The 15,592-nt window shown below is 42.6% G+C and overlaps 1 protein-coding gene and 1 long non-coding RNA gene across 2 annotated transcripts; one reads left to right on the forward strand and one right to left on the reverse strand.

Annotated features, from left to right (window-relative positions):
* Window positions 1-9,123: 9,123 nt before the first annotated feature.
* Window positions 9,124-11,727, reverse strand: LOC311145245. The gene is made up of 3 exons (XR_014614580.1): window positions 9,948-11,727; window positions 9,660-9,731; window positions 9,124-9,463 (listed from the first exon to the last, which is right to left on the reverse strand). It is a non-coding gene; the product is annotated as an uncharacterized lncRNA (long non-coding RNA).
* A 1,475-nt stretch (window positions 11,728-13,202) lies between these two features.
* LOC311145433 (uncharacterized protein) lies at window positions 13,203-15,126 on the forward strand. The gene is made up of 5 exons (XM_084181670.1): window positions 13,203-13,276; window positions 13,487-13,777; window positions 13,970-14,224; window positions 14,482-14,615; window positions 14,720-15,126. The coding sequence occupies exons 1-5, from the start codon at window positions 13,231-13,233 to the stop codon at window positions 14,948-14,950; spliced, it is 957 nt and encodes a 318-aa protein (XP_084037796.1). The 5' UTR covers window positions 13,203-13,230; the 3' UTR covers window positions 14,951-15,126.
* The last annotated feature ends 466 nt before the right edge of the window (window positions 15,127-15,592 follow it).

Genomic DNA, 15,592 nt, shown 5'->3' on the forward strand with positions numbered 1-15,592 from the left:
TGCTAACTGTGCCACTAGAGATCCAGGCTCTGTCGGCCGCACAATTGGCCCAACCCAAAATTGTCCACCTGCCCCTTCAAGTGCTGGGAGGTTACCATGGTAGCGTGACTGCAGTCACTGCCGAAACCCAAAATTGTCCACCTGCCCCTTCAAGTGCTGGGAGGTTACCATGGTAGCGCGACTGCGGTCACTGCCGATTGAGTCTGACTCATAGAGCCTCTACTATAGAGGCGTTGTCTTCTCTTCCCTAGCAGTTGAACATAGAAAAACAACCTAGCTTGTGAACAAAACATTCTAAATATCCACGGACAAAGTCTCACTTCAGTAGACTTTATTTTCAAGTAAATTAGACCAACTTTTATGCTGTGCGCGCACAGCCCCCAGACAGGCAGCGTCGCAGCGCGAGGTGAAATAGGCCATATAGGATTCGTAGTTCTTTGACTTTGTGCGATTAATTTACCACCTATGCAGTGGCGATTTTAGCATGTAAATCGTGGTGGGGCAACCAACAAAAAAAGTGGGATGCATGCCAGCAAAGCCACTACACAACACAACACTAAACAATACATTAATTGCACTATAACGGTGACAAGCGGTGCCCACAAACTGTTAGGGTCTACTTAAAGCTGTCCCTACAGCAGTCCCAACACCTTACCACTGCTACACCTGGCTATCAGCGGAGCCTTGTCTGGCAGCCTCATTTATTGCCTTTGAAAAAACATAGCTGATATGGCTGACTTTCTTAAACAAATGTGGTTTCTACTGATAATTGAGATGTACAAACTATGGCATAAGGGGATGACAAGCTGATAAGAGGCAATCCGTAATTTCAATTAAGACATTAATGAGCGAGGTAGGATGGAGGAAGTCAATATTACTATTTGTTTAGCACTTTTGAAATGTACAGCGACAGAATTCAGAACATGGGCTGTTCTTAGTGTTCTTCCTGTACACCAAGTCAGAACCATAGGATAAAAAAGGGGACATATAAGCAGACAATGAAAGCTCTTACAATATTCGATTATTACATTTCTCTAAAACAGGCTATAGGCTACATGTGCATCACAAAGTCAGAACAGTAGGCTATATGCCTCATGTACACTACGCGGTGCCTCGCGGTGAAACACCGCTTCCCATTAATTTTCATTGGAAGGAAAGCGGTGATAAGCGGAGAGGGCGGGGACCGTTGGGCGGCGCGAACGTGGCGTGGGAGGCGGTGAAAAAATTTACAGTTGAGAGGAATATGTTTGCAGTGGCGGCTGGTGAAAAATATTCTCGGTGGGGCTGTGCCATACTTTTTTTTTCCTGTAACCATCGCGATATATTTTAACACAAACTGCAGGACAGCAGTGCTCAGTGAAACATTCAGTAATTATTTAATGCCAATATTAAAAAGTTGAGGCATTCTTACACAAAAACATATTACACAAACCCAAGCCTTTCATTTGCATTTAAAGTGAACTTTTTACCATTGGTAGTAAACAGGCAACGCAACAGGCATGCTGTCAGAACAGAGTGGAAAGTGGACAATAACATGAAATTATTATAAAGTTTATAGGAAATCTTACACTGTATAAAAGGATGTATAATATAGAAATGGATATCAAGTGGATGAACTCAAACCTTTGACTGGAAGAATAGCATACAGTATTTTATGATCATACTAAATGTGACTAATTGTTAATGTGCTCCAGAACTGCAACAATTAATTGATACAAAACAACATATATACAGTAATATTAGCAAAGACACTATTAAGACTTTCTAGAGTACCATATATAACTGGATTTTTTATGCTAAGGTCAACTATATACAAAGAAACATGCGGCCAGAGCTGCTCTGTGTGTGTGTGTCTGTCATCTTATTTGTACAGGAATTTTGCCCGTCTGTCCTTCTGAGTGGCAAACCTCTCAATGACCCTTTGATTAAAGTCAGGAATGTCCCTGACAAGTTTCTTCTCCATGGAGAGCATGGCCAGAGCGTTCAGGCGATCCTGTGTCATGCTGTTTCTCAGGAAGGTCTTGATCCTTTTCAGTGTAGAGAAGCACCTTTCTGACTCAGCAGTTGTCATGGGTGTGGTGATGAGGATCTTGAGGAGGCTGGCAGTCTCTGTGAAAGTGCTCTGAAGGTTGTTCTCCATGAAGAACTGGTACAGGGGCACTGCACCACTACAAGCCTTGAACTCACTGTTCTCATAGATGAGGGACAGTTCGGTTTTGAGCTTGGCCTTGTTCAACATGGGGTACGCCTCCACGGTTGTTTCAAGCGCTGTATCGGGGAACTTCACACTGTGTTGTGGGAACAACTCTCCGTGCAATAGTGTTGCGCTGATGAGGTGCTGGGTGAAGGAGAACCTCTCTTTGGCATGACTCAGGATGGTATCACATACCTGTAAAAGATACATCATCAGCTTTAATTTGCAATTAAGCTATTTTGATGCAAGTGATCCTGACTGACACATGCCTATGTCCAACTCAAGTATATGATTACCAAGGTGCTGATTGTTCAGGGTTTTGGCTACATACTACCAGGCCTGAAAAAAGTTATATGGGGAAACACTGACAATTACATCACAACTTACCTCTATAGCCAACCTCTGTTGTTCTCCTGGTCCCAGCATCCTCCGTCGCTTGATGGGCTGTTGCTGCTCGTCAGATGCGCTGTCCCCACACAAAGAGGGAATTGAGGCCCTGGGTCCAAAAAATAAAGTTTAATTTGATAACTTGCAATCAGACTTCTTAACTCACTGTAATTCCCCCTCAACACACAACCAGTGACTTATATATATATATATATAAATATATATATATATAGACAGACAGACAGACAGACAGATAGTGTGTATATACACACAAACTATGTCTAGTAACTGCTTTTAACCTGTGATGTACATAATTAACTGATGTTATTACGTTTTAAAGCCTTTTTCTATTACATTTGTGAGAGGGATGCAACATAATTTTGTTCTGCTGTGCACTTAGCAATAAAGTTAATCTTCAATAACAACTAGGCCTCTTCTAGAAATTGACCTGGTGGACACCTGAATAATTATTACAAACTGTGTAGTACTTTCCTGCATTATTATCAACGTCTGATTGTGTCTTTTTGGACAAACACTTGTTCTCGTGGTCGAGTAACAACAACTGCGCTCCTTGAGTGACGGGGTGGTACTTGGTGAGAGAGGGAGAGAGACGACCCAAATTGCGGAGTAAACTAGAAAAACGGACGTTACACATGGCGGAGTGGCATTACCACATTTAACAAACCAAACATTGAAATACCGTTATAGAAGGTAAAGTAAAAACCCAAACTGGTCTGTGCATCAATACCGGTATATAGTAATATATAGGCAACATACCGTAAATCTGTATCAATTATGTATCAGTTTTACATGTGACCCATATCAAATTTGCGCATTCACACTGAAGGAGCACACAAATGCAATGCTCATTTGGCGTGATTGTCGTGGTAACACAGGTGAAAAAAAATCCTGAATGGTATCCTAATGGCAGCCATTTTGGTTAGGGAGAAATACAAACAACTCTACTGCCATACATTCCAATTAGACTGAAGGCATACAGTTGTGTCCAAATATATTGGCACCCTTGGGCTTTTCTTAAATAATTCCCTATTTCTTCTAAAATCAGTTGAAATTTGAGAGGAAAAAATGGGTCTCCACACCTTTAATTATATTTCTGTAAACTTAAGTTTACAATTGTAATTTAGAAAATATAGACAAATGTCATGGACTAAATTATTGGCACCCTGGAGCTAGTACTTGGTTGCACAGCTTTTGGCCAAGATAGCTGCCAACATATGCTTATTGTAGACATCAATGAGCTTGCTGCACCTTTTCTGCTGGCAATTTGGCCCATTCTTCAGCAGCAAACTGCTGTAATTCTTCAATGTTTGAGGGTTGCACTCCACCAACTTCTTTTTTCAGATCTTGCCAAAACTAATGTGGTCCCGTGTAGCTCAGTTGGTAGAGCATGGCGCTTGCAACGCCAGGGTTGTGGGTTCGTTTCCCACGGGGGGCCAGTATGAAAAAATGTATGCACTCTTAACTGTAAGTCGCTCTGGATAAGAGCGTCTGCTAAATGACTAAAATGTAATGTAAATGTCTTCTCTTTCCTTTTAAAATACTAAAACAAATATAATTGTGACGGCTCTATGATAATCACTCACTTTGATGACCAGACACATTTAGGCTTTTAAACTGTTGTAAGTGAACTATTCATCTTTCTAACAACATCTTTATCAGCCAATAGTAAATATAGTTATTTACCTGATGAAGACAGGGTCGATGTTCCTCTTCTGCAGCTGGCTGAAAAGCATGTCCACATTTGGCATGATCTTGTGGAACAGTGCCAGGAAAAAACAGAAAGCCTCGTCTTCGAGCATCCTCACAAAGCCCCCCGCCTCTCTGACAGTCGGGGCATCAAAGTTCCCAGAGTCTCTGATGGTCTGGAAACACGTTAGTGGGTGGAAACGTCAGTCGTCTCGTCAGCTTGAATGGCGATAAAATCAGCACTCTTTAGTCTTTACTTCCTCCAGGATGTAATCCTTAAGCACTGACAGCATACATTCCAACAGCTCGTTCTGTATCGTCTTTGACGTGCCCTTAAAAACGGTAGCTGTCTTCAGGTGCTCCTCCAGCACACTGTCGAGGGAGGCAACAAAATCCACTAAGCCCCGGAAAATGCCGGGGTTGTCCGAGGAGTCAGTCTCCTCGTGCCCACGCAAGGCCAACTCAAAAGCCCCACAGAACTTCACACAATCGATAATTTTGGATAGAATGTGCCTGTTTTTATCCACCTCCTCATTGTGTTTCCTCACCGCAATCCTGTGGCCGTCATCCAGCTGCGTAGCAATGTTCACCCTTCCTAATACAGCTAGCTTTACAGAGTTGTCCATGTGTGCCCTGGTGTTCTCATGTTTCTTTACCTTCTCTGACAGGTGCTTCATATCCCTCACTCCGGTACCTGTCCATGCTGAATCTGACCCCGTCGTTTTAAAAAGCAAGCACGGAAAGCAAAATAAAGCATTAGCATCAGTGCACCCAGCTAGCCAAGCCTTCCTGGTGTACCAGCTACGGGAGAAGCCGCGCATATACTGCTTCCCTTTCTCGCTAGCCTGCTGTCTGATTGAGAGGTCAGGTTGATCTGGGCCCAGCTCTTTCACCCGAACTTTCTCTGACAAAGTTCTCCTCTCAAACGGATCTTGGAGGAGAGATTTCACCGAGTTAGGGTTGGGTCTTGGAGGAGTAACGTTTGCGTTCGCCATTGTCGTCTAGTAAAAATGGCGCCACTGGAGCCCGGTCCTTATTTTATCAGGGGCGAGCTTGGGGCGATAAAATAATCGCCCTCCTTGGATCCGAATTAAAATCGCTGATTAGCTACATTTTATGTCATACATTCATATCTTAAATTAGCAATTGGCTTAACTGCTACGTAGACCCGCCTCCTCGGGGCACTTTCTGTATCGCCCAGAGCTGACGAGGCGTTTGACAGGCAGAGGAAAGGTTGCGAATATGATTTTCTATCATATCTTACACATATTACTGTGTGCATTCCATATTTCAAACACACAAATATTGACATACTGATGTTTTTATTATTATTATTATTATTATTATTATTTTTATTTTATTTTATTTTTTAAAATAATTTTATTTAAGGGGGCGGCGCCCTAGCGCCCTCTATCGGCCAGCCGCCACTGTATGTTTGTTAATGTAGAGACAAACGATTATGCATATTTTTTTGTCAAAGTTAATTTATGAAAATCTTTATTTAGAAAGCTAGCTGACTAGCTAACATTAGCCAGCTAGCTAGCTTTATGGGCGTTGGGACATGAGTATGAAATTGTAATTAGTGTTGTTTTATTCTCCACTGCTTATTATGCAGTGGAGGATAAAAAATACCTGTATGGCTATGGATGTGTAGCTAGCTATGTAGCCGATCTGTGTATGGACCCTAAAACGTTTGGTATAAATATTAGTTCAGAACCTAGCTATGAACCTCAGCTATCATAGCCGGTTGTATCAACTTCAAAACAGTCTGAATGACATTAATGAAGCCTATGGATTGAGTAGAATATAATATAACTTTGTGCCAAGGATGCAAGTTGTATATACATGTAGTTATTACCATGCATGAGATCCCCACATTGTAGCCTGTACATTGAATATATTCACTGATCATGTACTCTACCTTGGCAAATAAAGGTGCAGTTCAGGTATGAATGTCTGTGAGACATTTAGTCATATCCAATACCAGGAGTATCAAACTCCAGTCTTTTGAATGATGCTGTGTCTGCATGTATGTGTTACAATTATACACTTCAACAGTGTTTACTGTGGGCCCCGTGTAGCTCAGTTGGTAGAGCATGGCGCTTGCAACGCCAGGGTTGTGGGTTCGTTTCCCACGGGGGGCCAGTATGAAAATGTATGCACTCACTAACTGTAAGTCGCTCTGGATAAGAGTGTCTGCTAAATGACTAAAATGTAAAATGTTTACCAATCCTGGTCCTGGGACATCAATGGTTAAATCAAATCAAATGTTATTGGCCACATGCGCCAAATACAACAGGTGCAGACATTACAGTGAAATGCTTACTTTGAGCCCTTAACCAACAGTGCATTTATTTTTTTATAAAAAAGTAAAATAAAACAAAAAAGTGTTGAGAAAAAAAGAGCAGAAGTACAATAAAATAACAGTAGGGAGGCTATATATACAGGGGGTACCGGTGCAGAGTCAATGTGCGGGGGCACCGGCTAGTGGAGGTAGTTGAAGTAATATGTACATGTAGGTAGAGTTAAAGTGACTGCATAAATAATTAACAGAGTAGCAGCAGCGTAAAAATATGGGGTGGGGGTGGGGGGCAGTGCAAATAGTCCGGGTAGCCATGATTAGCTGTTCAGGAGTCTTATGGCTTGGGGGTAGAAGCTGTTGAGAAGTATTTTGGACCTAGACTTGGCACTCCGGTACCGCTTGCCGTGCGGTAGCAGAGAGAACAGTCTATTACTAGGGTGGCTGGAGTCTTTGACAATTTTGAGGGCCTTCCTCTGACACCGCCTGGTATAGAGGTCCTGGATGGCAGGAAGCTTGGCCCCAGTGATGTACTGGACCGTACGCACTACCCTCTGTAGTGCCTTGCGGTCGGAGGCCAAGCAGTTGCCATACCAGGCGGTGATGCAACCAGTCAGGATGCTCTCGATGGTGCAACTATGCAATAGACTAGAAACATGATTTAACTAGTTTAAAAGGCTGATTTGTAATTCATATATACAGAAACAGAATTTAGAAAAACAGTACACTACACTTCTTATGCATCATGTAAATACTCTAAAACCGGTTTATCTCAATATCTAATTTCCTTCATCTGCATTGATCTGAGGACACAGGATATGTGTAGTATTTCATCAAATGAGACTTATTTTCAACCAGTAGAGAATGTGAACCGCTTTATTGATAGAAGTTAATTATCCAAGTGTTATAAATATATAATACATGCATTATAAATATTATAATTGTAATATTATAATTTAAATACAAGTTCAAATCAAATCAAATTGTATTGGTCACATGCGCCGAATACAACAGGTGCAGACATTACAGTGAAATGCTTACTTACAGCCCTTAACCAACAGTGCATTTATTTTAAACAAAAAAGTAAGAATAAAACAACAAAAAAGTGTTGAGAAAAAAAGAGCAGAAGTAAAATAAAGTGACAGTAGGGAGGCTATATATACAGTAAAATAAAGTGACAGTAGGGAGGCTATATATACAGGGGGGTACCGTTGCATAGTCAATGTGCGGGGGCACCGGCTAGTTGAGGTAGTTGAGGTAATATGTACATGTGGGTAGAGTTAAAGTGACTATGCATAAATACTTAACAGAGTAGCAGCAGCGTAAAAAGGATGGGGTGGGGGGGCAGTGCAAATAGTCCGGGTAGCCATGATTAGCTGTTCAGGAGTCTTATGGCTTGGGGGTAGAAGCTGTTTAGAAGTCTTTTGGACCTAGACTTGGCACTCCGTTACCGCTTGCCGTGCGGTAGCAGAGAGAACAGTCTATGACTAGGGTGGCTGGAGTCTTTGACAATTTTGAGGGCCTTCCTCTGACACCGCCTGGTATAGAGGTCCTGGATGGCAGGGAGCTTTGCCCCAGTGATGTACTGGGCCGTACGCACTACCCTCTGTAGTGCCTTGCGGTCAGAGGCCAAGCAGTTGCCATACCAGGCGGTGATGCAACCAGTCAGGATGCTCTCGATGGTGCAGCTGTAGAATTTTTTGAGGATCTGAGGACCCATGCCAAATCTTTTTAGTCTCCTGAGGGGGAATAGGCTTTGTCGTGCCCTCTTCACGACTGTCTTGGTGTGTTTGGACCATGATAGTTCGTTGGTGATGTGGACACCAAGGAACTTGAAGCTCTCAACCTGTTCCACTACAGCCCCGTCGATGAGAATGGGGGCGTGCTCAGTCCTCTTTTTTTTCCTGTAGTCCACAATCATCTCCTTTGTCTTGGTCACGTTGAGGGAGAGGTTGTTGTCCTGGCACCACACGGCCAGATCTCTGACCTCCTCCCTATAGGCTGTCTCATCGTTGTCGGTGATCAGGCCTACCACTGTTGTGTCGTCGGCAAACTTAATGATGATGTTGGAGTCGTGCCTGGCCATGCAGTCATGGGTGAACAGAGAGTACAGGAGGGGACTGAGCACGCACCCCTGAGGGGCCCCCGTGTTGAGGATCAGTGTGGCAGATGTGTTGTTACCTACCCTTACCACCTGGGGGCGGCCCGTCAGGAAGTCCAGGATCCAGTTGCAGAGGGAGGTGTTTAGTCCCAGGGTCCTTAGCTTAGTGATGAGCTTAGAGGGCACTATGGTGTTGAATGCTGAGCTGTAGTCAATGAATAGCATTATTCTCACGTAGGTGTTCCTCTTGTCCAGGTGGGAAAGGGCAGTGTGGAGTGCGATAGAGATTGCATCATCTGTGGATCTGTTGGGGCGGTATGCAAATTGGAGTGGGTCTAGGGTTTCTGGGATTATGCTGTTGATGTGAGCCATGACCAGTCTTTCAAAGCACTTCATGGCTACAGACGTCAGTGCTACGGGTCGGTAGTCATTTAGGCAGGTTATCTTAGAGTTCTTGGGCACGGGGACTATGGTTCAATCTGTACTTCAGTGCACATCTGGTGTGCATTATAAAAACAGAGGAAGAAAGAGGAGGTGGGTAGATTGGTGTGAGAACGAGTGTAAAAGACAGAAAGGGAAAGCGGTAAGAATGGAGGAGCAGGGAAGACAGCATATGATTAATGAATTACAGTGCTACTAAACTTAATATTCTCTCAATTCATCACAATTAAATAAATGTCTCTTAACCAGCCTTGGACCCCCAGTTGGCCCAAGAGCGGTTGAGGTGGCGATGACAGGACTGGGGGTTGGCATCCTCTTTCACATCAAAACACACCTGCAGACGAGAGACAGCATGATTAAGCCTTGTGTTCCTTTATTCTAACACTGTCCGTCATCATAATCATCAGGAGGTGAAATGCAAAATTCACCCTGAATCATTAACTCTGGGACTACTACATCTCTATCTGTATTTCAATGTAAAGCATCTCTTTAATAATACTTCCTGTTGACCCGAACAAGTGACCTCTCACCTCTGATCATGCTGTGCCCTATATGTAGCCAGTTCAGATGCGGGAGGGGTTCACCGACACAGCTGATATAACCTAGAGGATTTAGGGAGAAGACGGATGAAGTGAAGGAGAGAGACTGTTATGGAGAAAATAAGGTAGTTAAAGAGACAGTGTTCAACAGGAATCTCTGTGCCTCACCTGGTGTCCACACTAAGTGGCTGCAGAGTACTTTATACTGAAAAACATGCAGACACACGAGGACAAACAATATAGCGTAGTTATATAAATAGAAATAATGAAGTGTCTTACTATTCGCCATGGTTGGTCCTCTTGCCTATTCTTTGAAGGTGGAAGGAGCCACAGTTATACACCTGAGCCTGCTTACTGCACATGACAATCCATCAACCAGATTGATACACGAGTGTGTGGGTTATATCACCCTTACCTGAACAGCATCCTCACCTGAGAAGTAGAAATCAAAGGGAAAGAAACTGGGAATTGAATAACTACAGTTGACATAGCTAAGTAAATGGAAGAATACTCTTATTGCCATGTGGATGGCTCTTAAAAGAGCCTTTGGTTGTGCATAGTGTAGTCTATGGTGTTGTCAGGGAACTGCACCCTCTTCGAAAGAAGTAGGAGGGAAAGATCTCCCGCACACGGATTACCTCCCGCGCTGCGTTGTTGGCCCCCATCCTTGAAACATCCTGCAGAGCAGCAGACCTCTCCTCTGGCACATGGCGGCGAGCTGCAGGTTCCCTCCTGGTCCATGAAGTTATGCAGGACACAGGTAGCCTTCACACGCCTGAATTCCACCCAGGAGGCAGTCCCAGATGGCCCTGGTCACCCAACCTTGCAGTAACTGTAGGCAATCGTTTTAAAGGAATCTCCAGTTACAAGGTATCTGTAGGAATATGGAAGATAATGTCATTATTAGACTTTTACATTACCAGGTCATTGTGGATTACTAAAGTATAATATCCCTAATAACAAATCATGATAACATTGGATAGATAGATGCATGTGTAGCATGTGACAACAGCAGGACCATATCAAGGATAGCATCACAAATGAATACATAAATATAACTTGAAGCTTGATGATGAGTTGATCATTTTAAAACAGCTGTGTAGCACTAAGGCAAAAAACAACAATGTGCACCCCTTTGAGTCCCCAGGACCAGGACTGAGAACCACTGCTCTTCATTGGGACCTCTTCATCTGCAGACAAGCTTTCACAGATCTCTGTATCTGAGGACAGAAAACCTCACAAGAAACTGACTTCATTATACTCAAATTACACAGCACTGAATATTACGTTACTATTATCTCCGTCCTCACTTCTATGGACTGGAACTATACAAAAGTACCTGCCCTATCCAGAACACCCTACTCTCTCACTTTGACAGTTGCGGCTGCTATCCGTTCACCCTCCTCCATGGCAGTTAGCTAGCTAACGTTACCTACAAATGCATTTGGAGTTTGTTTTTTACAATGATAATTACATCATGTCGTAGTAAATATAATTGGTTAATTATGTGTTCACCAACAATCAAGATAGCTAGCTAATAAAGTTAGGTAGCTGGTGGTATTTAATTCACTTAGCTAGCTAGCTATACAGTATGTCAAGTTGGCTAGATAGCTAGCTAGCTAACGTTACGTTAGCAGCTAATTTGAGTTAGCCTGCACTGTAGCTAGTTAGCTAATAATATATCGGGGTTTTTTTCATTTTCGAAATGCATTTACTTAACTTTACTTGAATAGGTTCTCCCAGCCATGTGGACGATTGTAAACAAGGCAGCAGAGTTTGTTTGTCCCCGGAGCGGTTTAGAGCAGGGTTCTTCAATTCCGGTCCTGGAGGGCCGAAACACTTCTGTTTTTCATTTCTACCTGGTAGTTAATATCACTCACCTGGTGTCCCATGTCTGAATTAGCCCCTGATTAGAAGGAGAGGATGAAAAACAGAGGTGTTTCGGCCCTCCAGGACCGGAATTGAAGAACCCTGGTTTAGCGCATATTACTATTTACGTGTAAATAAATTCATGAAATGGAGAATGGATTACACCATTTGCTCATTTAATATTCATACAATTTGCTTAGCTCATTTAATATTCATACAAATTCGCTATGCTGAAATCTTGACCCACAATCGAACGTGCTGCTGTATGCTGCTAGCGACGCTGAACAGTTTTTTCAAGTTCACGTCAAAGGAGGGTAAAAATAGAGACGAGCTCAGCCATCCACAAAAAGAGTTGCGTGCTTCAATTAGGTTTAATGGCGGTTGGCATCCAATTTGTTGCATTACCGCCACCTACTAGACTGGAGTACAACTCCCTTATATTTTGCTTGAAAAATAAAATAAAGAAATACCCTACCATCTAACACTACACTCACAAATTCAAAAGTATTATTAATAATTAACACCACCCTTCTTCACTATTTAAATATATTCATTCCTACCTCATGCCCTCAACCTGAAATGATGGGACATCACCACTTAACACTCCCTGTAACTCTTCTGATGTGAAGTCTCGCACACCCAAATACCTCTCTGCAGCTGCCACCGCAACCTCAATTTTCTTCGACTTACGTTCCATCACTGCAGTACAATTAATAACCATTGCTATAAACGCTAAAAATCCAATCTTACTGAAACATATATCACTTGTTGGCCTATCCCTATGTACTGGTACAAATCTACTACTCTCCCCCATTTGTTTAACTCTGAGCTCCTTCTCCCTCTGACCAACAGAAACACAAACAATTATCACTAGACAACTTCTTGTTACCCTCACCGATTCCACTATATCCAACGCTTTTTTCACCCATCTTGAAACCACAAAAGGCAAGGGTCCACTTTTTCCAAAAACGTCACTCCTACTGTCACAGACTCATTTTTATCCTGACCCTCTGTGCCAGCCTCTGGCTCCGAGTACTTCACCACACCTACCACCTCCGATACTTCACCCTCATTCACTTCCATTTCTCCTCCTGTCTTCAGCTCACTTTGCTTACATTTCCTACCATTCTTCTTTACCAAACCTTCTCGCTTTTCCCCGCCATTTCCCCCCCGACTCAAGCTTACAATCTTCCTCCCTCTCTCTCTTAGACCTCCTCTGCCGCTCTTTTTCCTTCCATTCCTCCTCCGCCATCCAAGTATACGTCTCCTTATCCCACAGCTGTCTGTTAGACATCGTTTTTCCTCCACCTTCAGCCACCAACTAGCTAGCCCTGCGTGCGCGGTGTAAAACGTGCAATGAATTATTGAACTGGGAACAGTTTCACGCTGTGAGAAATTGTACACGTATGACGTCACAATACAATACGATTGGGCACTATTTCAGGTTTGGGAATATTTTTTACATGACACAGGGGCGGGTTCTAACGAGTATTCAGGCTGATGATTGGAGTATTCATTGCAGGGCGTTATGCAGTGTAGGCACCATCCAATGAAATCTATGCCCAGCTGTAGAGGTGGAGCCTCCCGAAAAGATCTGGTGAAAAACTTCCACTTCCACTGAGTAGGAGTTTAAAATTGCATCATTAGGCGACAACTTTGACAGAAGAGTTAGTCTCTCAATTTCAAAAGAAATATGAAAATACTTGGGTTTCTTCTTCTATGGCTAGGTATCACCACAGGTAACCTATTCATTATATTAATTATATTGTGTGGAGGACTCACTTTTGATTTTGGACATTTACTCTAGAAATAATACTTTGTGCACATAACACGGGTAATTGGAAAAGTTTTGAGTTTAGGCAGCAAATGACTTACTGACTCAAGTTGTACATTAATGTCAAATGACTGTCAGTGAAATGCTAAATGTGATCTTTGTCCTCTCTCATTAGGAATCAGGGGGGAACCTTCAGTGGACCAGTATGGGTTGAAGGGGGGTTCAATATGTCTGGCTGTTCCAGAACCTCCTGAGATGATCAAAGGACTTAAATGGATGAGGAACAGTGATGTAATAGTTGGAGTCAAAGAGATCTCTCCTAAATACAAGGAGAAGGTGGACTATAACAACGCAAACCATTCTCTGTGCATTAAGAATCTGTTGAACACAGACAGTGGAATTTACAAGGCAAACTACCGGAAAAAATGGAATGAATCAACTACTACATATAGACTATTAGTGCAGGGTGAGTTTTCTAAGGTTTCAGTTCTGGTAATTTTGCCGTACATTTAATGTGTCTGATTAGGTTCAATAATGCATGTAGGCCTAATCAAGTTTTTGTGCTGGTAGTCATCTTTTTGTATATTTAATACAATTATAGTCTCTAGACCACTCATGGATGTAGGGATCTCTTTCCCAACTCCATTGGTTCTTGTAGATCATGTTCCCAAACCAGTTATGGATGTCACGTCTCTCTTCAACACAAGTGTGGGACTCTGTGACGTCACAGTGAACTGTTCAGTTAAAGATGGCTGGATGTTGTCTGTCTGTGGCGGGGGTCAGTGTACACGGTCACAACAGTTACTGTCTCTGTCTGGGGTCAACATCATCATCTCCAATGGCAACGGGACTATCCAATGCACCACCAGCAACCACGTCAGCACACAGACCATCTCTCAACCCATGGAGGACTGTAAGTACCATTTAGCCTCCACCTTCACTGCATACCTCTATCACTGTTTAATAACCTACTAATAATATAATATGAATAAAAGTTAAATTCATCGGCATAAAAATAAAATATGACCAAAGTTTTGATATCATGATTGTAATTCTTCTCTAGTTAAGATTGGAATAATTCTGCCTGTATGAAACTATTATCTTATGAACACTTTTCTTAATCTGTGTGTGTGTGTGTGTGTGTGTGTGTGTGTGTGTGTGTGTGAACAGGTAGTGGTGAGGATTGGAAAGCCATTGTGGGTAGTGGTATTGGTGTATTATTAAGCTTAGCTGTACTATGTGTTGGATACATCATACATGCCAGAAAAAGGAAAATCCCTAAAGAACAACATTCACTAGAAGAGGTACCTGCTCTTTCATTAATTAATCTATGCATTATATAAATCAATAGTTTTAAAGAACGATCATTTGAATAATTTAAATGTTCTAATGTTTCATCTCCAAACAGGACATTGTTCCAAGAGTTTACAACTCAGTGAACACTTCACCAGGGAGAGAGGCCAGAACCACAGCACTCTCCTGGCCAGAACCACAGCACTCTCCACCAGGTGGACCTCTTGAGGTGACATCATACAGTTCAAAACATTACATAGAATCTGTGGGACTGTTGCACCACCCAGTGGACAACAATCAAATAATCACATCAAATCAAATACAACAGGTGCAGACATTACAGTGAAATGCTTACTTACAGCCCTTAACCAACAGTGCATTTATTTTTAATAAAAAAGTAAAATAAAACTACAACAAAAAAGTGTTGAGAAAAAAAGAGCATAAGTAAAATAAAATAACAGTAGGGAGGCTATATATACAGGGGGGTACCGGTGCAGAGTCAATGTGCGGGGGCACCGGCTAGTTGAGGAAGTTGAAGTAATATGTACAAATAATAATAACTTGGCAACCGCCAAACCTAGATTTGTCTGTCGGACTGCCAGATGGTGAAGGGTGATTCATCACTCCAGAGAACACGTTTCCACTGCTCCAGAGTCCAATGGCGGCAAGCTTTACACTACTCCAGCTGATGCTTGGCATTGCGCATGGTGATTTTAGGCTTGTGTGCGGCTGCTTGGCCATGGAAATCCATTTAATGAAGCCCCTGACCAACAGTTCTTGTGCTGACGTTGCTTCCAGAGGCAGTTTGGAACTTGGTAGTGAGTGTTGCAACCGAGGACAGATGATTTCTATGTGCTACACGCTGCACCACTCGTTCTGTGAGCTTGTGTGACCTACCACTTCGCTGCTGAGCAGTTGTTGCTCCTAGATATTTCCATTTCACAATAACAGCACTTACAGTTGACAGGGGCAGATCTAGTAGGGCAAA

Source organism: Coregonus lavaretus, assembly GCF_964263955.1.
Source record: "Coregonus lavaretus genome assembly, chromosome: 18".
NCBI lineage: Eukaryota > Metazoa > Chordata > Actinopteri > Salmoniformes > Salmonidae > Coregonus > Coregonus lavaretus.